Source organism: Paramisgurnus dabryanus, chromosome 6 (assembly GCF_030506205.2).
Source record: "Paramisgurnus dabryanus chromosome 6, PD_genome_1.1, whole genome shotgun sequence".
Lineage (NCBI taxonomy): Eukaryota > Metazoa > Chordata > Actinopteri > Cypriniformes > Cobitidae > Paramisgurnus > Paramisgurnus dabryanus.
The window spans coordinates 37,044,843-37,066,849 of record NC_133342.1 but is presented as its reverse complement, the minus strand read 5'-3'; the positions used below and the strand labels follow the sequence as shown (position 1 = coordinate 37,066,849).

Below are 22,007 nucleotides of genomic sequence, written 5' to 3'. Positions count from 1 at the left end.
CGTCAGGTGCTGTGTAGAGGCAGATCCACCTCCCGTTACACGGCGTGCCCGATTTATGCTGGCAAGCTTGGGATTCCCCCGTCTCCTGACATCATTTTAGCGCTTGGCGCAACGATGGGGATGCCAGCTGATGAGACTGTGGCTATTTCCTCTCACGCCTGTTTAACCTACGCTGATTTGGGCGGGTTTCTCCTATCCCTATACAAAACAACTTCTCTGTGTTTGACTGCTCTTACAAGAACGTGGGTCTCCTCGGCTGTGAACCGCTCCTGGCGTGCGCCTGGTAAATCCGTCATAATAATAGCAACCGGCCATGGAACTTGCGCCCTTGTGTTTAAAGGGAATGTTGGATAGCGTTCTGATTGGTTTATTTGACGTTACGCCCAAACCACACCTATGAATAATGAACCTACTTCAGACCAACCCCTTATTGATTTGCGCCTGGTGAAAGAGTTATTTCTCCCGCCGGGAAATAGCAACAGCGCCCAAGATCCGCCCACAAACTCACTTGCGCTTTGCGCTTTGCACTTGCGTTTCAGATCGTTAAAATAGGGCCCAAAGTCTTGTTTGGTTATCATACAGTTTGTTCGTGATTAGATAACTAAAATGGAGAAATGGGAGGGGCAACACCCTATGCATGGGGCCCAGGCTACGCCCCTGTGTGCAGTCACCATTGTTAAGGGATTTATGCTGAGTATTTTCGTGTTGTTGACTGGCATATGCTAAGCCCATTTTTGATGCGTCGTTATTCAATATTTTTCCCATCCTGTTGCAATGTTTTTTCTCTGATCTCAACACAAACTGATGCCCCCTGTATTTTACTCCTGATAAACAGGTGTAATTCAGAAATCGTATAGGCTTACCTTTAACATTTAATGCAGAACAATAATAGGTTGTTGGTTATGCGTTAACTTGCAAGTTCAACTTCAACTTTATTTGTATAGCACATTTAAAGAGTTGATTAAAGTGCTTTTAAGAATCAAGAACTTTATATTCACATCAACACACATCAGCTAAACACATAACACTGTAAAAATATCTCATTACTCAATTTACATTAAAAGCCAAAGAATAAAAATGTCTCGAGCAAGGTCTATAAACTCTCAAGTGTTTGGGCTGTTTTTATATGAACCGGTAAGCCATTCCATAATTTAGGAGGCACCACTGAAAAAGCTCGGTCTCCTCTATTCTTACGTCTAGACCGTGGAACATCGAAGCACCTGATTAGATGACCTCAATGATCTAACCAGAGTATAGACATGTAGCAGATCTGATAAATAAGAAGGTGCCCTTCCCTTTAAGATCTTAAACACAAACAACAAAATTTTAAAGTGCACCTATTATGCCCCAAAATGAGCACCTTACCGTATAAATAGGTCTCCTATTAGTAAATATTTTTGATAAAAACAATTAATTAATGCAATATTATTTTATAAACTGCCTACATACCTCACCAATTTTGCCCTCTTTCTGAAACGGTCTGATTCAGTTCCTGTCTCCGCCTCCAAAAATGTCTAGTTTACTCTGATTGGTCAGATGGCCTACTCAACTGTTATTGGTCAACTGGGTTCGGCGTATGTTCGAAAGGATACGCCCCTGACTTCGCGTGTGTTTCCCGGTCCTAAAGAGAGCAGGAACGTACGTAAACAGATACATGCAGATTGCAGAAACAATGGCGATTGTACTGCCCTACCAGTTCGAGCCCGAGTCCGATCCAGAGAGTTCAGACGAGCAGACGGCCGTTACAGCAACACCTCCGCAAGCAAGACTTTTGCAGAACGTTTCTCAATGGTAATTTTTTATTCACTCAGCCGCCTAACAATAAGGATGTATTGTACAGTAACTGCAACGTCAAAATATTACGTTTAAAACGATGTCCGTCAATAAACTCGAGTTTGCATTTAACTTGTTTAGGTGTTTGTGTGGCAACTGTGCCAGAATGCCAAACGAGGCTGAAAACTTGTGTTGCAAAGAGATTCCAAAGGTAATTATAACGTATTACATTACTTTGCAAACTATAGACCATTTCAAAAGATGTAAACGACGTTTTTTAACACTAGATAAACGTTGGGATAAAATAAACCAACAGAACATATAAACCTGAATTAACTGAAGTTAAACAAACATCTTAAAGATAATATATGTGAAATAAAAACATAACTGTCACAAACTGTAACGTCTCGGTTACGGATGTAACCCTCGTTCCCTGAAGGAGGGAACGGAGACGTCACGTCGTGACCGACGAATTGGGAACTCGCTTAGAGAGACCAATCTGCTTCGAATACTACTAAAACGCCAATGAACTTGGCATTGAGATATTTGCATAATGCTGGCGCCGCCCCGCCAGGTGCGTATATAAGCAGCAGGTGCAAATGAGGAAATTAGCTTCTTTTTCGCTGAGAAAGCCGGAAAGTGTGACCGGCCGTAACAGCAGGTGGCAGCACCTGTGGCGACGGGACGTGACGTCTCCGTTCCCTCCTTCAGGGAACGAGGGTTACATCCGTAACCGAGACGTTCCCTTTCAGTCGGTCACTACGACGTCACGTCGTGACCGACGAATTGGGAATCCCTATCAAAACGCCACTAGGGGCTGACCTCTTCCAGTGTCTGCGTAAAGCCCTCCGGTTCCACTTAAGGATAAGGAGAATTAGGTTTTAAGGCAGAAGGCCGGGCACTAGATGTTCCTTTAACCCCACAGAAGTGCCAGCGACTGGGAAGCGCCCTACCTGAGCGGGATAGGAACGCTGCGGAAGCCACCACCCGTCTTAAGGGTCAATGGTGGGCGAAAGTCAACCGTAGTTGAGGTAAAAATGACAGCCGTGGCTGTGTAAGCAAAGCAGTGCTCTGCTAAGGGAAACGTGGGCTAGTAGGATTAACCCCACGGAAAAATACTCACAAAGGAACCCGGTGGGACACAATGTGGAGCCCGAGCCAACACGTAGGTTCGCGAGGATGCAGCTAGTGAAGGCTGACAGCCAATGCTCCGCAACAAAGGCTGCCAAGGCAGCGGAGGAAGAACAATTCAAACCATTACGCATTTTTGTTCTGAAGGCCTTCCATACTGACACAGTTATGAAGCATCAGATGGAGGCTGCAAGCCGACCTGCGAGACTGTTCTCCGTGCTCCCCCTGGTGAGGAAAGAACACGAGAGGATACAGGCTCAATACGAACACTGTAAAATCTAATGAACGTATTAGGTGTCGCCCAACCAGCAGCTCTACAGATGTCTGTTAGCGAGGAACCACGAGCTAGAGCCCAAGATGAGGCAACGCTCCGTGTGGAGTGCGCTCTCAAATTAAAGGGGCAAGGAATACCCTGAAGATTATAAGCCAGGGCGATAGTATCAACTATCCAATGAGACATCCTCTGCTTAGTGACAGCTTTCCCTTTCTGCTGGCCACCATAACAAACAAAGAGCTGGTCTGAGGTCCTGAGGCTTTGCGTGCGATCCACGTAGAGTCGCAGTGCGCGTACGGGGCACAACAAAGCCACGGTTGGGTCTGCGTCCTCCGGAGGCAGCGCTTGCAAGCTCACCACTTGATCTCTGAAAGGAGTAGTGGGAACTTTGGGCACGTAGCCTGGTCTGGGCCTCAATGTTACGCTTGAGGCAGCAGGACCAAACTGAAGGCACGAGTCGTCAACAGAGAATGCATGTAAATCCCCTACTCTCTTCACTGAGGCCAATGCTAGCAGGGTCAGAGCTTTCATTGATAAAAGCTTCAGACTCACAGACTGCAAAGGCTCGAACGGGGGGGCCTGAAGGGCTTTCAGCACCATGGACAGGTCCCAGGGAGGAATAGAAGGAGGGCGCGAGGGGTTTAGCCTGCGAGCGCCTCTTAGAAATCTAACAACCAAATCATGCTGGCCAACTGTTCTGCCGTTAATAAGTGAGTGATGAGCAGAAATAGCGGCGATATCAACTTTAATGGTGGAGGGTGACAGCCTACCGTCTAACCTATGTTGAAGATATAAAAGCACGGTGTTAATAGGGCATTCTCTGGGGTCCTCGCGTTGCGAAGAGCACCAGGTGACGAAAAGGTTCCATTTAAACGCGTAAGCCCGTCTCGTAGACGGAGCTCGTGCCGCGTTGATTGTGTTAGATACCGCTTGCGGTAAATCACCTAAACCTTGCGCGCGCTCAACGACCACACATGGAGATCCCACAGGTCGGGGCGCGGGTGCCATAATGTGCCCCCTCCTTGAGAAAGAAGGTCCTTCCTCAGGGGAATCCGCCAGGGAGGGGCTGTCGCGAGGAGCATTAATTCTGGAAACCAATTCTTGCTCGTCCAATATGGGGCGATCAGTAAAAGGCTCTCCTCGTCCTGCCTGACCTTGCACAGCGTCTGTGCGATTAAGCTCACTGGGGGGAATGCGTATTTGCGCATCCCCCGAGGCCAGCTGTGTGCCAATGCGTCCACGCCGAGGCTGCCCTCGGTTAGTGAATAAAATAGGCGACAGTGGGTATCGTCCGGCGACGCAAACAGATCTATCTGCGCACGACCGAACTTCTTCCAAATTAGCTGGACCGTCTGGGGGTGGAGTCGCCATTCGCCGGGGCGCGCAGCTCGAGAAAGCGCGTCCGCTGCTGTATTGAGCGAGCCCGGAATGTGAATGGCACGAAGGGACCTCAGATGCTTCTGACTCCAAAGGAGGAGATGACGAGCGAGATGCGACAGGTGACGGGAGCGCAAACCGCCTTGACGGTTGATATACGCAACGGTCGCAGTGTTGTCGGTGCGTACTAGTACATCCTTCCCTCGCAGCTCCGTAGCGAAGCGTACGAGTCCCAGATATACCGCCCACAACTCTCGGCAATTGATATGCCAGTGCAACTGGGGTGCTGTCCACACCCCTGAAGCCGTAAGCTCGTCGTACGTGGCACCCCAGCCCGTGTCGGACGCATCTGTGTGTACAACAGCATGCTGAGCGATCTGTCTCATGGACACACCGGACCTGAGAAACGCGGGGTCCGACCACGGGGGGAATGTTAGGCGACACGCAGGTGTAATGGTTACACGATGGATGCCGGCGCGCCACGCTCTCCTCGGGACTCGATCGTGAAGCCAACGCTGAAGCGGTCTCATATGGAGCAGTCCGAGCGGTGTCACGGCCGCTGCTGCAGCCATATGCCCCAGGAGCTTCTGAAATTGTTTCAGCGGGACCGCATTCTTCCCTCGGAATGAACCGAGGCAAGTCAGAATTGACTGGACGCGCTCTTCTGTCAAACGCGCCGATAAATCGATCGAGTCCAGTTCCATCCCGAGAAAAGAGATCCTCTGCGTGGGGCAGAGTTTGCTCTTTTCCCAGTTGACCCGAAGACCCAAACGGGCGAGATGCCGAAGCGTTAAATCTCTGTGCTCGCACAGCGTCCGTCGAGAATGCGCTATTATAAGCCAATCGTCGAGGTAAGCCAATATGCGAACGCCGCTCTCTCTGAGGGGTTTTAACGCCGCCTCCACTACTTTCGTGAACACACGGGGAGAGAGGGATAGCCCGAACGGTAAAACTTTGTACTGGTATGCCCGTCCCTCGAACGCAAACCGGAGAAACGGTCTGTGACGAGGGATTATGGACACATGAAAGTACGCGTCTTTCAGGTCTATTGCCGCAAACCAATCTTGGGGGCGAATTGAATTGAATATTTGCTTCGGTGTTATCATCCTGAAGGACCTCTTCTGCAGAGATTTGTTCAGAACGCGCAAATCCAAGATCGGTCGCAACCCACCGCCTTTTTTGGGTACTATAAAATACGGGCTGTAGAAGCCCGATCTCATCTCGGTTGGAGGGACCGGCTCGATCGCGTCCTTCGCCAACAGGACTTCGACCTCTGCACGCAGTACGTGTGCATCGGACGCTTTCACCGTGGTGAAACGAATGCCCGAGAATTTGGGTGTGTGCCGGATGAATTGAATTTCGTAACCGAGGCGAACAGTGCGTAAAACCCAACGAGACGGGCTGGGAAGCTGAAGCCACGCCCCCAGGGACCGTACGAGGGGAATTAACGGCACTGTCGGGGTACCCGCGGTGGGGCGGCTGAGCGGGACAGGTGGTACTGCCGGTACGTCTGCTGAGACAGCATAAGTATCTACAGTATGTGTGTGTGTGACACTGACCTGAGCCCGCTGAGGGTGACGGTCGTCTGGTCTCCTCAGCGGAGAGCACAGACTCCGAGGAGGGTGCTGGTGGTCCCGTCTCCTCAGCGGAGAGCTGGAACTCCTCAGAACACCCGCTGGCGATAGAGGAGAGGGAGGAAGAGCATGTGAATGCCCGCTCACATCTCTCTCGATCCTCTGGAGACCTGGAGAAGGAATAGGAATGCACTCTTTTTGTGGTTTTGTGGGTGCCGGCTGAAAAGCCGGCGGAACAGAAACAAAAGGAAACCAAAGATTCTCCACCCGGCCCTCTACCGGTGGAGGGAGCGATGCCATCACCGTCTCCCGTAGAGTGATCCCATCCCAATCCAGGTCGCCCGTCTCAGGGCCGCTTCGTCTTCCGTTTACCACGGGAAGCGGGTGGGGCGGGCGGGGCGGGCTGTCGACGGCTGTTCCCCCTCCGTGGCCTGGAAGATGTTCTAGTGGGGGGGGCGGAGGCAGCCGCCGCAGGGCGCCCTCGGCGAGGAGCAGACGGGCCCGCCGGCGCTGGAGGGCGAGATGCAGGTCGCTTGCGCCGGGGCATGATCTGTGCGATCGCCTCTGTCTGCTTCTGGGCGGCGGAGAACTGCTGGGCAAAAGACTCCACCGACTCGCCGAAGAGGCCAGCCTGTGACACTGGAGCGTCCAAGAACTTGTTCTTGTCCGCTTCCGACATGTCAGCCAGACATAGCCATAAGTGGCGTTCCTGGACCACCATCGTGGACATGGCACGACCAATCGCCTGCGCTGTCACCTTCGTAGCGCGAAGAGCCAGGTCAGTGGCAGCCCGGAGCTCCGAAAGGACAGGCGAGTCGTGTCCTCCCTCGTGCAGATCCCTCAAGGCTTTGGCTTGGTGAACCTGCAGCAACGCCATTGCGTGCAGGGCTGAGGCCGCCTCTCCACATGCCTGGTGGGCAGCGCCCGTTAAACCGGAGGACTGTCTGCAGGCACGAGAGGGGAGGGTTGGGCGGTCCTTCCAAGAGGGAGCGTGTGCCGGACACAGCTGCATCGCGACAGCACGCTCCACGGGAGGGATCCCCGTATAACCCTTAGCGGCTCCGCTGGTGAGGGAGGTGAGGGGGGAGGGCTGAAACGGCCGTAATCTCGTGGAAAACGGCGACTTCCAGGTTCTAGTCAGCTCCTCGTGCACCTCGGGGAAGAAAGGCACCGGTGGAGAGGGTTGTGAAACCCGGGCAGCTCCAAAGAACCAATCATCCAGGCGGGACGGTTCGGGCTGAGGGGGGGGAACCCACTCTAACCCTACGGTCTCCGCCGCTCGAGCGAGCACGGCCACCATCTCTGGATCGAACTCCGGCGTCCCAACCCGACCAGAGGGAGGAAGGGCGTCGGGGTCCACGTCAGGGGGAGGAGGCCCACCCTCGGATGCTGCGGCGTCGGTGGACCCGGAGGGCGGCACGATGGATTCTAGAGACATCGTAGAACACGATGCTGAAGTCTCCATCGGCACATCAACCGGCTGTGGATGAGGAGGCTGAGAGCCTGAGGACGAATCCCCCGCTCGGCTCAGCACAGTGATGCGCAGGTCGTCTTTTGAGAGCTTCACAGCCGCACCGTGGCGGCGTTCAGCACTCGCATGACGAGGGTTGCGTTTTTCCCGGAGGAAAGACAACCGTCTGCGCAAATCCACAAGGGACATGTTCTCGCAGTGAGAACACTTACCCCCAGCGAACGCTGCCTCTGCGTGCTCGATGCCCAAACACGAAAGACAACGCTCGTGACCGTCCTTCGGACCCATGTACTTGCCGCACCCAAGATCGCACGGACGAAAAGCCATCCTGAAAAGGACGCTGATGTCCGGATATACGAGAGAGTGGCTGCCTTTAACAAGGCACAAAGCTCTCTCGTATCACTCTTTTAGGGAAATTCACTCAGATGCTTAGTTGATGAGCGCACAGGAAGGCAACGCACACACAAAACTCAAAACAAAATAAAGATGTAGAGTCGTGGAATTAAGCGAAGCGTCCGCTGTGGTACTGCTAGTCCAACCAACTTCAGCAATCGAATCCCACCAGAGTAGAGTAGCTTCTCAGTAGCAGATACTGCCGGCTTTCGAAGCGATAAAAAGCTAATTTCCTCATTTGCACCTGCTGCTTATATACGCACCTGGCGGGGCGGCGCCAGCATTATGCAAATATCTCAATGCCAAGTTCATTGGCGTTTTAGTAGTATTCGAAGCAGATTGGTCTCTCTAAGCGAGTTCCCAATTCGTCGGTCACGACGTGACGTCGTAGTGACCGACTGAAAGGGAACAGAAGTGTTTCTGGACCAGTGTTGTTTACATCATTTGAACTGGTCTATATGGAAACACATATGTGGCATATAGTAAAATATTAATTTAAACGACTTAATTTGTTAGTTCTACATTATTTTACTGTAATAACCTTTATTATAAAACACTGCTTACATATAAGTGCTATATAATTACTTATTAGGTTGTAAGGAGAATGCAACAGGTTCCAGGACCTCCTTCCTGCATGATTCATCATCCAGGTTTTGAACCAAACTGTCTTAATCCCTACACACTGCAGAACATCCACAACATTTATAGTACCGACTATGGGCCTTTGAGGCGCAGAACACTAGAGGAGTAAGTGTTGACAAGTTTTACTACATTTTTAACTAATAACACTAAAGTAGCATTATAGTAACAAAGTACCCAAAATATGTATCTAGGAAAAAACATATGACTCAGCCAAAAGTTTTTATTGCAATATATTAAAATTGTAAAAATATACAAATAAACATGCTTTAGTAATTATAATATACTATACTATATCCTATATTGTTCTCCTGTGAATAATTGTCCATTTTAATGCTTACAGAGGTTACAGATACACAGCATATCGAAGCTTTGTCAGCTGGTGTTGGGGCTATCTAGGACGACACAATAGGGTTGTCATCCCATCGTGTGTTGTTCTCAGGATCCGCTTGGAGTTTCCCGATCAGGCTGGTCGGTATGTCGGCTTCCGACCACCCCTACACTGAAGCGCGTGAGATTGCGTTCAATCACGTCCTCCTTGGAAGGCCTCTCGAATTGTGATGCCAGGTCCAATGGAATCGGGATTTCCTTCAGCTTTTCAACAAATGGAGCTGGGTCCTCAAGCACCTCGTCAAACACAAGCCTGATCAGGTCATCCACATAAACTGTAAAGATATGACAGTAAATCTTTTGTGTTTGATCATTTATTTTACAGCTTCATACAGTTTGTACATTTATTTAATTAATATATTTGAAATAAAAATGTTACTGCTTACAGTATGTCGCTTGTGTTTTTACTGGCCTTGCGATGCATTCCCCTCTCTTAGATTTTGGGAACACAACCTTGAACTTTGCCTCTCCTGCTTTTGTTACAGCTTGCTCACGGTCTGCATTTTCATTATAATGCATGGTTGCAAGGTACAATCTGTAAATACATAACAAGCAATACATTTATTGTAAATGTAAATACTAGTTTATTTTACACAATTAATAGAATACTTTAAATACCTGCACAGCATTCCAATAAATGGGAAGACCACATTTTTGGGTGCAAATCGAAGAATCAGGCTATGGAAGGCCTCCACTGATGATGTTTGATGGTGATGGCTTAGCTTCCCGACATCCCTGAGGACTCTCTTATTGACTAAGATTTTTTCTACTTTATGTAGAACCATTGACCCTTGGGTAACAACAGAAAGAATAATTTTTATTATCTCACCGATCAAACTATACAGTAAACAAACAGAATATTATTAGAACACAGATATTCCATCTGGATGCGTTTTAGTGAATTAGTGATTTTTTGTTATGTATTAGACTAATTAGACAAGTTCAAAAGTAATATTTACTAAATAAAGACAAAAACATACCTGGTGTTAACCATTTCGTTGAATTGCTAGACTCTTGGTCCGGATGTTCACATTTGGAAAATGTAGGGTCGTCATGGACATGCACATTTTGAAGATGGTTTATCAAGGAGTTCCACTTGGCCACCTTCTCAGGTCCAGAAGTTGAAGATGTTGCGCACCAGTAAACATGATTTCTAATACTGCGCAACCATTTCTTTAAAATCTCACAGCCCTTTTTTTCTGCCAGAAGGGCTAGTCTCTTTGACAAACCTGATAAGAATAAAGTTGTTAAGAAATCAAAAGCTATGTTAAACTTTTATAAAGTATTGTTTGACGCAAAGAATTGTGTCAGTAATATAGACTTGTTTAGAAACACACCAAAAATAAATTTTTACCTTTTTCAAAATGCCACACATCATAGTATTGTGTAATGCTGCGTTCTCTCAAAAACTTTTGGATTTGTGGATGTCGGTCAGTCACAATGTAGTCCACCATCAGACCATTTGAATCCAGAAGATCTAGGGAACGCTTCAGGCCCTCCTTCTCCATGTGATAGCTTCCTCCAACTTCATTGCTCTAAGGAGTATAAACGTTTTCAAGATATGACAAAAAACCTTCACATATAGACAAAGTTTTAAAAAGAATATATAACACACCTGAACAAGCTGAAGGTCGATTATGGTGTTGGTGTTCAAGTCGAGTAGAGTGTAGCTACATACTTTGCTGAGTGTCCTATAGAAAAAGAACAAAGATGGGAACAGTGAAAAACATAAATATCCAAGTAGTATGCTTGAAAATGTTTTGAAGCAATTTATGAAATTCTGGTCTCACCTGGTGAGTCTGCTCTCATATCTCCAGCAATTGCAATTTTATTATTCTTCTGCAACTCCAAAAGCATATTCGCTTGGTCTGTTTTCCACTTGTGGACAATAGCCGGTTCCAACAAATTCCTTGCATGTCTCCTGAATGTGTCATATTGAAAGACCTGGAGATTCATGGCACGGAAAACCTGCAAATACAAAAATAGCAAAGTATTACATAAAACTATTATTATTATTATTATTATTTTTAAATATTTTGATATCTACTAATACAAACATATAATTTCCTATGTAATGTGGTATGAATAGTTATATAAATACCTTTTCTATCTGGATGAATGAATTACCAGTGAAATACGTAGCAGCAGACAGAAGAAGATTTCCTGTAGGTGTACTTCCAACAATGGGCTGGCTATTCCACTGTTTGTTGTAACTGCAGTTTGAGCAAAGTTGACTGAATGCCACAAAAGTTCCCTGTTGCCGTTGACGAACATCACACTTCCTCCGGCAAAGTGGACAGATGTCGAACAAGTCTCGGAGGCAGCTTTCAAATACAACGTATTTTTTTTCATTGTATGAGAAACTTTGCCCAAATCTAAAATATGAGTAAAATAACACAATTTTAAATAAATTTACATTATGATTTTCAAAATTACATTATAACATACTGTATATATTGAACTTACGACAGTTCTGATTCTTCAGTAACAACTGTGTCTTCTGGGTTATATGTGGTGTCGTGAGGTTCACATAGTGTTTCGCTCTCAGTATCTTCCTCCTCCAACTCTATGCGACGTCTTTTCTTTGGATTAAAAGCAGAGGTCTTCATAGGTGTTGAAGAGATTGGAGATTGTAATCCGAATGGGAAATCTGGGTACGCTGATGTTGTTTCAGTGGAAACACTGTGACACAACACTGCTGCCTGGGATCCTACGATAATGCAGAGAAAAAAACTTTTCATTATCACTTATTTTTTATTTTATTTAACCTTTATTTAACCAGGTAAGGTCCTAATGAGTTACAGTAACTCTTCTTCCAGGGAGTCCTGGCCAAGAATGGCGGCCAAGTTACAATACATAACAGACAAAACATAAATTACATGATACACCACAAATCTCTATACACTATACATAGTAAAATAATTGTATAAGATACTCAATTAAAAACAGTTGCATTGTTCAGTGAGAGTTGACTTTAAAAGGTTTTTAAAAGAATTAATCGATTGAAGTGATACTAAATTTAAAGTATTTTGGAGTTCATTCCAGACATTTGGTGCATATGTTGAAAAAGCATTTTTACCAATAGCTGTTTTTGTTTATTGAGTAATTAATAGTATTTTCTTTGACGACCTTGTCCTGTAAACACTATTCTGGTAAATTAGCAAATTTGAAATAAAGAGGGGTAATTTACCCATTAATGCTTTAGCAATAAAATTAATAAATTGATTTTCCTTCTGAGAGAAAGGAAAATGATACATTTAAGTTTACATTTTTGACAGTGGTATTGTTAGCTATATACCTCAAATATGTTACATACCTTTGCTCCTCATATGCCAGTCCCTTAGTGTACCAAAGGACAATTGTGTGCTGACTGATTTCTGTTTTTTTGATTGATCATACTGTGTGCCCACTGATGTTGCATGTGGAGGATCAGTTTGGCATTCAACATGTTGCCTTCCAACAGTGTGGGGTACATGCTGCGATGTACTCTGGAAATAGAAAAATAAAACAAACATAAAATCAGCCAAAAGGACATAACAATAGAGGACAACGACTATCGTTAGACTATAACGCACCCAGACATTCACGCATTACATATTAAATGCCCCATTAGAGTAACACACAGGACGTGTTTACTTTGTTTCAAAATCTAAAATAGCTACAGCTTTAAGTAAATACAACAGTAAAATATATCATCTTTACTTAGAGTTTGACTTTACCGGTGTAGCAGCCGATCCTTTTCCCCTCGGAATGTCTGTTCCCCCTTCCAGTCGATAAAGCGTTTCTACTGATAGCGCAGGCGCAGGTACCCAAGAATATCTGCGTGTTTTTATTTATTTAATTTTTTTAGTATGGTATAGCGTATTTACAGAGTTTGTACAACCTAATACAGCTTACAACAATTAAAACTATAAAATAAATATTCAGAAAAAACAGCTGGGTGTACAAAAAGCGAGAAGGGGAACAGACATTCCGAGGGGAACAGGATCGGCTGCTATACTGTAAAGCTAACAGTTTAGCTGGTAGCAAGTTTGTAAACACGTCTAAATCAACATTTAAAAACGAATTACAACATGTTAAAACCGATAGTCTACATAATTCAACATACGTGTGGGTAAATATGGTACGTGGCTTATGAAATACAATATTACAATCCAATAAATAGCTTGCACGCTCGCTCCACACGGACGTAAGTTAAGCTCCGGTAACGTAAGTGGTAAACAAAAGACATGGATACTTACAGCCTGTGATCCAGAAGTGCAGGGTAATCCAAACAAAGTAGGAATTGATCCATCTTTCAGGAGAAGACGTTGCGAAAAACCAGATTCAAATTCGTTACGGTTTGCGAAGCAGTCATGGGAAAAATGCCGTGAACATATGAACAGCTTTTGACTGTATTGTGCCGGAACCGTATTAAACATGAATTTTATCCACTGCATCCTGATGTCCTCTGCCTTAGGAAGGCCATAAAGGGATAGTTTGCCCTCACATCTAAAGAAACAGCGTCTAGACATCTTTAATCACGCAACAACAGTTTGTAAACACACTCTAACTCCAGTCAACCTCCGCTCTGCCACCACTTCCGTTCCCTTCAGCGTTCTCGCGCCCCCACCCCCAGTTTTGAGGGCGTAGCCAAGCGCAGCAGAGGGGGTGGATTCATGATAATGTTGGTCTTATCTACGTCACCAATCCCAGGAAGTAAACTGTTGCCTACAATCCGAGCGTTTTTTGTAGTCCTTGAACGTTGGAGACGATAACTCGCGTCATCGTTTTCTTTGAGGTATGTGCTTTTTGAATATCGTTAGCATGTACTTATACACACATACACACAAAAGGATGTTTTAAAAACGTGTATCCCATAATAGGTGCTCTTTAAAATCTATTCTAAAACTAACCGGTAGCCAATGCAGCAAAGCCATGACTGTGGTAATATGCTCCCGTTTCCTTGTCCCGCTTAAAAGCCGAGCTGCTGCATTTTGAACCAACTGCAAACGTTTTAGAGACGACTGATCTATACCTACATAAAGGGTGTTGCAATAATTCAATCGAGATGTAATAAAGGCATGGATTGCTTTCTCAAAATCTTGGCGTGGCAAATAGGGCTTAACCTTGGCCAGCAATCTCAATTGAAAGAAACTAAATTTTACTAAAGCACTTATCTGTTTCTCAAATTTAAAAACCCTATCAAAAATAACCCCAAGGTTCTTACCCAGCCAACATTGCTTGATGGGGCCAATGTAGGCACCATATGGGCCTGCAATATGGGCCCCAAGTTGTTTTGTCCGCGGGTTCCATGCTGGCCCCATCTGACTTAGCCCACATGAACCTTCTGTAGAAACTAAAGTCAATGTGGACTAAACCAAAGCCAAGTATTGGTGTGGTTGGGTTGAAGAAGTGATGAAGTTAATTAGATAATGAAGAGATGGATGAAGTGATGGTTGACCATTAATGATAAACACCTGCTGTTAATAACAGAATCACTAAAGAAAGACGAACAAGAAGAGAATAAAGACCAGCAGAACCACAGCAACTACAAAAAATAAATAAACATTTCTTGGAGGAGCCAATGTAGACAGCAAAATCCCCAGTGTTAAATTAACATTAACACTGCTCAGTGTTTATATAGAACCAGAACCAGAGAGCTGTTTAATTTAAAGTCACCATTATTGTGATCAGTGTTTGTTTTAGCTGGACTCTTGACTCAGTTTTTAACTTATTATTTTCTGGTTGTTATAACTGTTATAAATCTGGTGTGTTTGAAAACATGTTGGTTATGGCAACGAAAGAGACAAAAGTGTGAAGTGTGATTCTATGGTGGTGGTTAGGATATAGTGTCAAATATTGTCATTATCCAGAACTCCCAGAATGCACTGCGGCATGAAAAAATCATGAATATTTTGGCATTTTTCTTTGTCACCATTGGTGAGATTCATACTCTGAGACTTGATGTTTGTGTGTTTAAATTTAAGTACACTTTGTTTCAAAATCTTCAGAGTGACAAACCGCTTTGAGAGTGTCAGATATCATACTGTAGTATCACATTACAGAGAGAGAAAGATACATCTGCTAAAAGAGCAAACACTAAATTAATAAATACATTTTCGAGATGATAATGTTCAACATTACGTATCAACCACCGTAACAGAATTCCAACATGGTCTCTTCTTTGCCATAACAAATATAACACACAAAGTTATAGCAACCAGAAAAAAACAAACAAGCTAACACACAAGAGTCAAGAGTCCAACTAAAACAAACACTGATCACCATGATGGTGACTTTAAATAAATCAAAGAGATCAAAAACAGAGAAATCAAACAGAGATGGTGATAGAGAAGATAAAGGCACAGATTAACTCCACACTATTTAATTTGTGTGGACCTAAATAAACACTGAGCAGCATTAATTTTACACTGGGGATTTTGCTGTCTACATTGGCTCCACCAATTATTTTTATAGAATGTTTGTAGTTGTTGTGGTTCTGCTAGTCTTTTCTCTTTATTCTCCTCTTGATCATCTTTCTTTAGTGATTCTGTTTATTAACAGAAGGTGTTTATCATTAATAATCAATCTTCACTTCATTCATCTCTTCATTATCTAAATAACTTCATCACTTTTTCAACCCAACCACACCCACACTTGGCTTTGGTTCAGTCCACATTGGCTTCAGTTTTTACATAAGTGTAGTGGGATTGCCCCTTTAATAATAGTTGGCGTAGCCCTTTAAAAGAGTGGACAGATTGCACCAGGTGCGTAGGTACGTACGTCAGGTAATCACGTAGCTATATAGGCACAGGTGAGTTCGCTTTCTTCATGACATTGTACCGATGTGACCTGTTGCTGTAGGTCTTGTATCTCCTTCACTCCTCGGGAAAGGTAGGTTTGGTTGGTAACGCTTTATTTCTAGAGTCCATGTCACACCCAGGGGGTGGCCACTAATGGCTAAAACCACGCCCCTTCTCCACTTCCACCTCGAGGAGGTCCCCAAAGCCAACCCAATGACCAGACAACAACAAGGACAGGTAAGTATAAAAATAATCTTTATTGATTTATTAAATATTTAAAATGTTCTTGGGAAATGGGGAGGGGGGGATTAAAACTAATATCCGTCTCTGCCCTCCAGGTGGGCCACGGACAGGGAGCAGGGGAGCGAAGGAAAGGTCCGGGACACTGGGGACCAGGGGGGCGTGAGACTCAGGCTCCAACCTGGTCTAGGGTATCCGTGGCGCGCTCCTTTGTCCTCCTGGAGGCAGAATCAAAAGCAAATGAGTGTTGTGGATTCTTATTCGGGCTGCGTACCTGGGTCTCCCTGGTGCGGACTCTTTCTCCTGCTTTCACAACTTTCGTCGAGTCACTCACTATTTCTTCTCTCTCCTCCGCAGGTAACTACTGGCGAAGAGACACAGTTAATCAGATGTGGATGGTTCTCACCTCCTGGCTAGACACCGCGCACCGTAAGTACAGGTTTCGTTGCTCTATCTTCAGGTTATTCCCTCTCTCTGTTCTTTTCCCCACAGGTATCAACTTGGACACAAAAACACAGTTATTTGGCCTTGAATGGCTCTCACCTCTCGGCTGGACACAGCGTACCGTAAGTACAGGTTTCTTTGCTCTATCTTCAGGTTATTCACTCTCTCTATTCTTTTCCCCACAGGTATCACTTGGACACAAAAACACAGTTATTTGGCTTTGAATGGCTCTTACCTCTCGGCTGGACACAGCGTACCGTAAGTACAGGTTTCTTCGATCTCTCCTCAGGTTATTCACTCTCTCTGTTCTTCTCTCCACAGGTATCAACTTGGACACAAAAGCACAGTGACTTGGCTTTGAATGGCTCTCACCTCTCGGCTGGACACAGCGTACCGTAAGTACAGGTTTCTTTGCTCTATCTTCAGGTTATTCACTCTCTCTATTCTTTTCCCCACAGGTATCACTTGGACACAAAAACACAGTTATTTGGCTTTGAATGGCTCTTACCTCTCGGCTGGACACAGCGTACCGTAAGTACAGGTTTCTTCGATCTCTCCTCAGGTTATTCACTCTCCACAGATATCAACTGGCGAACGTCTGATGGAGTAAGTGTTCCCTACGTGGCGTCGGGGGCGAACCCTCTGGACGACTGGGCGGTGGCAGGGGGGTGGGATAACTCAACGTCTCACCGGGCCGAGCGCTTCCCTTTCCTTGCTGCCGTCCGGCGTTCGAACTCTGGACAGGGGCGCCCCTTTGTAGAGGCCACGGGACGATGAGATTCACTTCACCTCGCTCTCTGCAACAATAAGACTCGCACAGTTTAACAGTATAGAATAGTAATAGCCACAAATCGTACTCACAATGTTGCTGTTTCTCCAGCTCTTCGTTGTTGCTCGCACCACCCACCAAATGTCTAGGCGGGGAAAAGATCGTCCCGGAGCACCGTGCTACTTTCTGAGATCTGAAACACGCTCACAACATATACAAGATTGAGTAAGCTGAGGCCAGCAGCCTCTTGGTCTTCCCTGAACGAAGTGCGTGAAGGCGGGGGTCTGTCAGACAGGACATACAGTAATCCACAGCAACCCACAGCAATATACAACACAACGTCAACTTAAAGGTTTTCACAGCACAAAGACTCACCCACCACGCTCAGTGCACCAAAAAGGACTCCCGTCTTCCTTTACTTCACTTCGGTCAGACCTGGCGATAAATAATGCGGCCCAGCTAGTGGTGTCGTCATTGTGACGGCTTCGGTGAATGTCCACTCGGCTCACCCACCACGCTATAATAGGGGTAGGGCCGTCTCCTTCCTCCTAGAGGAATCTCACATACAGCTAGATCGATACACAAGGCAGTTATAACTTGTACTTGGTACTCACTACCATGTTGTTTTCAATCCTCGTTTTCCCTTGGTCTCAATTCACCAATTGTTCCGTATTCTCCTCAACCTTTAAGGTTCTGGATGTCTTCGCAAGTGGATTACCACAACCTGAGAGCGAGAGAGAGTTTAGACAGCCACCAACAGTGCACCAATACGGCCCAACACAGCGTTTCAACGCACACCAAAAAGCTCCCCAACTGTGAATAAACTTGGCCTTAAGTACTGCCTTGCTTGGTGTATCCTCCAATCGCCAAACGCTGTTCCTAACTAGGCACAGGTGCATCGAATTCGCTGATTTTCCCGCTCGCGGCGCTTACCGGAAGTCCGGTGTTCGTCCTTTCCGGTCCGGGCGGAAACACTTCCGGGCGGAACCAAACTTCCATAATTTTTGGTTCCGCCCCAAAGAAAAAAAGATCGTCACCTTGTGACATCCACTTTAGACATTTTACTAATTATAAGTAACTTTGCAACTACTTATCAACTACCAATCTTTACAGTATTAGTAGATTGTCTGCTTAATATCTATTCACCCTTTATTGTGATGATCCCTCAACAGACATTCAACTGACTATAAGTATCTTTGCAGGTGCATGTCAACTTATTCCACTAACCCTAACCTCTTCCCTAACCCTAACACTTACAGTCTACTAATACTCTAAGGACAGTTAGTTGAGATATAGTTGCAAGTTAGTGAAAGTTGGTTGACATGTTGTTGCAAAGTTATTTATAGTTAGTAGAATTTCTAAAGTGGACTATCAAAATAAAGTATAACCGTTTGGTTAAATTGCCAGCTGCTGCTTTGCTTTGGTTAAATCGGCGTTCCCCGTATGAGACGCAGGTTTGCAGTGAACGCTCGTGGTTGTATTGAGCGCTCATAAGTTCATTGAACGTTGCTATTACCTGTAAGATGCCCTCGTTGGAGCAGCTGTAACCCCGTGACTTGATTTTGGGGTTGCATGGTGTTCGCCACTCCTTTTATTAATCGATTTAGTTACTTAGTACTTGGGATCGTTGTATTTCTGCTGCCTTCTGGTACATTAATACTGCTCACCTATGGAGCAGATTAACGGTGATGCAATCTTTTAGATTTTTTTCTTTTGTTTATTTGCCGGTTGTATTTTGTTGTGTGTGTGTGTGTTTGCCTGTGTGTAAGGGAGTTGAACTGAAATTGCGTTTTTTTTTTTTTTTTTTTTTTTTTTTTATTATTGTTGTAATTATCAGATATCATCCTCCAGATTTGTTTATTAATTGATTTTGTTATTTTGGTTATTTTTTCTTTGGTCCTTTTTTGTCTTCCCTTGTATTGATACTGCTCATTTACAGAAGCAGATCAATTGGGGGTAATCTTTTTGATTTTTGATCTGTGTTTATTTGTTGGCTGTATTTTGTTACATGTGTGCAAGGGAGTTAACCTGAAATCGTGATTTTTTGTTATTGTCATGAACTGGTATTATTATCCAGATTTGTCTATTTATTAATTTAGTTATTTTGGGGATTTGGGTTTGTTATATTTATTTTGTCTTCCCTTGTATTGATGCTGCTCATTTACTGAGCAGATTAATTGAGGTATAATCATTTTGATTTGTGTTTATTGTTGGTTGTGTGTGTGTACGGGAGTTGAATTGAAACTGTGGTTTTTGGTTGCTTTATTTTTTATTATTATTAGTTCTATTAGTATAGTAGTCTTACTAGGCTTTGTTTATGAATTGATTTAGTATTTTGATTATTTTGTTATTTGGGTTGTATTATTTCTTTGATTTGCTCTACATTTAATACTGCTCAAGTATGCAGTGAAGTCATTGTGGGTGATTGGGTTTTTGGATTAATTTTTTTAAAAGTTTTTTTTGATTAGCTTGAAGTGTTTTAATGTGTTTATTATTTGAGCAGTAAAATGTTTTACGCAATCAGAGAAAGAAACCAATTTGATTAGTTTATTTTTCTTTTTTTGTATTTCTGAATTTTGTGTGTGTTGGTCAGTGTATGGTGGAAGGCCCGTGTGAGCCAACCACAACAAAGACATTTTGTTGATCTATTCCCATTTGTCAAAAGGGTCTTTTTATTATTAATGTTGAGCTTTCATTTGGTTGAAAGCCTGGAGTACGGGCCTTAATAGTATGAGTTGACTGTAATACAGTCACATAAGGTTCATGGGCTAAGTCAGATGGGGCCAGCATGGAACTCGCGGACAAACCAACTTGGGGCCCATATTGCAAGCCCATAGGCCTACAATGGGCCAACAAAGCAATATTGGCTGGGTCACTGCAGTAGCCAGCTGTTTGTAATCAGTAGACAAAAATGCAGGCGACTACAGATCTAAAAGACTTTAATATGATTTATGTGATTATCATTTGATAAAAAAAAACATGTGAATCTGAATTAAGCTTCTGTTTGTATCAGTTCAATGTTCAGACATTCTGTACTGTCCATAACACAGCAAATATATTAATGGTCATCTAATGTTGTTTGAACATAATTGTATGTCACCTGTGTGTGTACACAACCGCCCTGTAATGATAAAGATCTGCACCTTTCTTTAATCCCTGTTAAACCTCAACAGTCTTATGCAGGCCCGGGGTGGGTAATCGGGAGAACCGGGAGAATTCCCGGTGGGCCGCTTCACTTTTGGGCCGGTCGAGTTTTTTTATTTTTTATATTTGTCACGTTAGTGAGTCTACCTTCTCTTAAATGACACTTCACACGTTTCGCATTGACAGCGCACAGCCTCTGCATAGGTTGTACCATGTGAGGGAGTTTTCCCCTCCCCTCCCATAGAGTTGGTTCGATCCATAGCACGTCCCAGAAAACTTTTCTCCGGTAGGCTGGGCCGGCCCTACCGTAACAATACGCGTCTGAGAGGAGGAGGGCGTAAAAACAGGTTGAAGAAAAAAATCCATTGGAGGAGGATGCTGCCAAATGTGCCAAACTTACAGATTTATTTTCAAGAGGACAAACAAAAGTGACAACAACAGGTAACTTAAAGAGAAATAAGCCTAGTAATGATTAGCATTAGCAACGTAATTATTCGGCTAATACCGTTGTCAAACTATTTACAAGCCAACATTTTTTTTAGTTAAAATATTAGCCTTTTGTGTATACATGACGATTCATAGACTTTGCAAATATTATGCAAGCAGCTTCTGAGCAGTAGATAAGCCAGTTCCCCGCTGAAAATGAGGAGGCCATGAGAAAACAATATGAATTAGTTATTTAACCCTCAGGTTGTGTTCAGAACCCTATAACACCTTTTGTGTTCCCAGTCAAAAATTACCAGCCGAAAAAAAGCTTATAAATCACTTGTTATGCTATATATTTACCCAATATTGGATTCAATTTTTTTGTCAAATTTTTTTCTTTTTTTAATTAAGACTGGGTTATATATTTCTATTTGCATCTGATTAATCATAGGCCTCATAGCATTAGCAATGCTAATAATTTATCAACCTTTCCTTGTGGAATAGACTCCAAAAAGGGCTGGATTATTTTTGACCCATAATGGGTAAATATTGGACAGAACACACTACTGGGTTAAAATTGACCCAATGCTGGGTTGTTTTAACCCAACTGTTGGGTTATTATAATCCATGGTTGCATAACAACAACCCAACATTGGGTTATTTTTAACCCAGCAGCGTGTTCTGTCCAATATTTACCCATTATGGGTCAAAAATAACACAGCCTTTTTTAGAGTGTAGAGGAATATTTTTGTTAACTTCTCATCTTAAGTGAAATATTATTTAACTTTTACCTTATTTGTTTAACCATGCTATTAATAAAAACTATAGTAATAGCTGAACTGTTGCTTTATTTGTTCAATTTGAAAAAAGTGCTAATTTGGAATAAGACTATGGAAAAAAAGTGGGCCGGTCTTGGGCCTAAAACTCCCGGGCTGAAAAGTGGCCCCACTCCGGCCCTGGTCTTATGTGACAAACAATCTTACTTTGTTTAGGCCCCGCCCACAGCCACCAAAGACCACAGTTAGGTCATAAACTCTATTTTAAATCTGCTTTACCACACCTTCCTTATTAACAATGAAATATAGTGATTGTCTTATTATAAATGGTGTATGATTTTGTTAGAGATAACAGTAAACAGGCAGCAGCTCATTTCCATTTAAAGAGACGCACAGAAATG

The 22,007-nt window shown here is 44.1% G+C and overlaps 2 protein-coding genes and 1 long non-coding RNA gene across 3 annotated transcripts; 1 reads left to right on the top strand and 2 right to left on the bottom strand.

Moving 5' to 3' along the window:
* The first annotated feature begins 1,327 nt into the window (after positions 1–1,327).
* On the top strand, positions 1,328–9,112 carry LOC141282306 (uncharacterized). The gene is made up of 3 exons (XR_012336866.1): positions 1,328–1,984; positions 8,586–8,740; positions 8,976–9,112. It is a non-coding gene; the product is annotated as an uncharacterized lncRNA (long non-coding RNA).
* Positions 8,834–10,590, bottom strand: LOC135767067 (uncharacterized). Its single transcript, XM_065276660.2, has 5 exons — positions 10,377–10,590; positions 10,003–10,251; positions 9,641–9,812; positions 9,409–9,557; positions 8,834–9,297 (listed from the first exon to the last, which is right to left on the bottom strand). The coding sequence occupies exons 1-5, from the start codon at positions 10,528–10,530 to the stop codon at positions 9,071–9,073; spliced, it is 951 nt and encodes a 316-aa protein (XP_065132732.1). The 5' UTR covers positions 10,531–10,590; the 3' UTR covers positions 8,834–9,070.
* LOC135767066 (uncharacterized) lies at positions 10,419–13,892 on the bottom strand. The gene is made up of 7 exons (XM_065276658.2): positions 13,264–13,892; positions 12,339–12,510; positions 11,489–11,732; positions 11,124–11,397; positions 10,813–10,990; positions 10,638–10,713; positions 10,419–10,557 (listed from the first exon to the last, which is right to left on the bottom strand). Exons 1-6 carry the CDS (start codon positions 13,534–13,536, stop codon positions 10,673–10,675), a joined length of 1,182 nt encoding a protein of 393 aa, XP_065132730.1. The 5' UTR covers positions 13,537–13,892; the 3' UTR covers positions 10,419–10,557; positions 10,638–10,672.
* Between the last annotated feature and the right edge of the window lie 8,115 nt (positions 13,893–22,007).

Bases quoted from the DNA above. Each gene is read 5' to 3' on its own strand.
- LOC135767067 (XM_065276660.2), bottom strand. From the start codon at position 10,530: ATGGAGAAGGAGGGCCTGAAGCGTTCCCTAGATCTTCTGGATTCAAAT. The intron at 9,558-9,640 runs GTATTTAAAGTA...ATGTATTTACAG, and splicing joins TTTATTGGAATGCTGTGCAG to ATTGTACCTTGCAACCATGC. The intron at 9,298-9,408 runs GTAAGCAGTAAC...ATATCTTTACAG, and splicing joins AAAAACACAAGCGACATACT to TTTATGTGGATGACCTGATC.
- LOC135767066 (XM_065276658.2), bottom strand. From the start codon at position 13,536: ATGTCTAGACGCTGTTTCTTTAGATGTGAGGGCAAACTATCCCTTTAT. The intron at 12,511-13,263 runs GTAAGTATCCAT...TTCTATTTCCAG, and splicing joins GCACTTCTGGATCACAGGCT to AGTACATCGCAGCATGTACC. The intron at 11,733-12,338 runs GTATGTAACATA...GCATTATCGTAG, and splicing joins CTGGCATATGAGGAGCAAAG to GATCCCAGGCAGCAGTGTTG.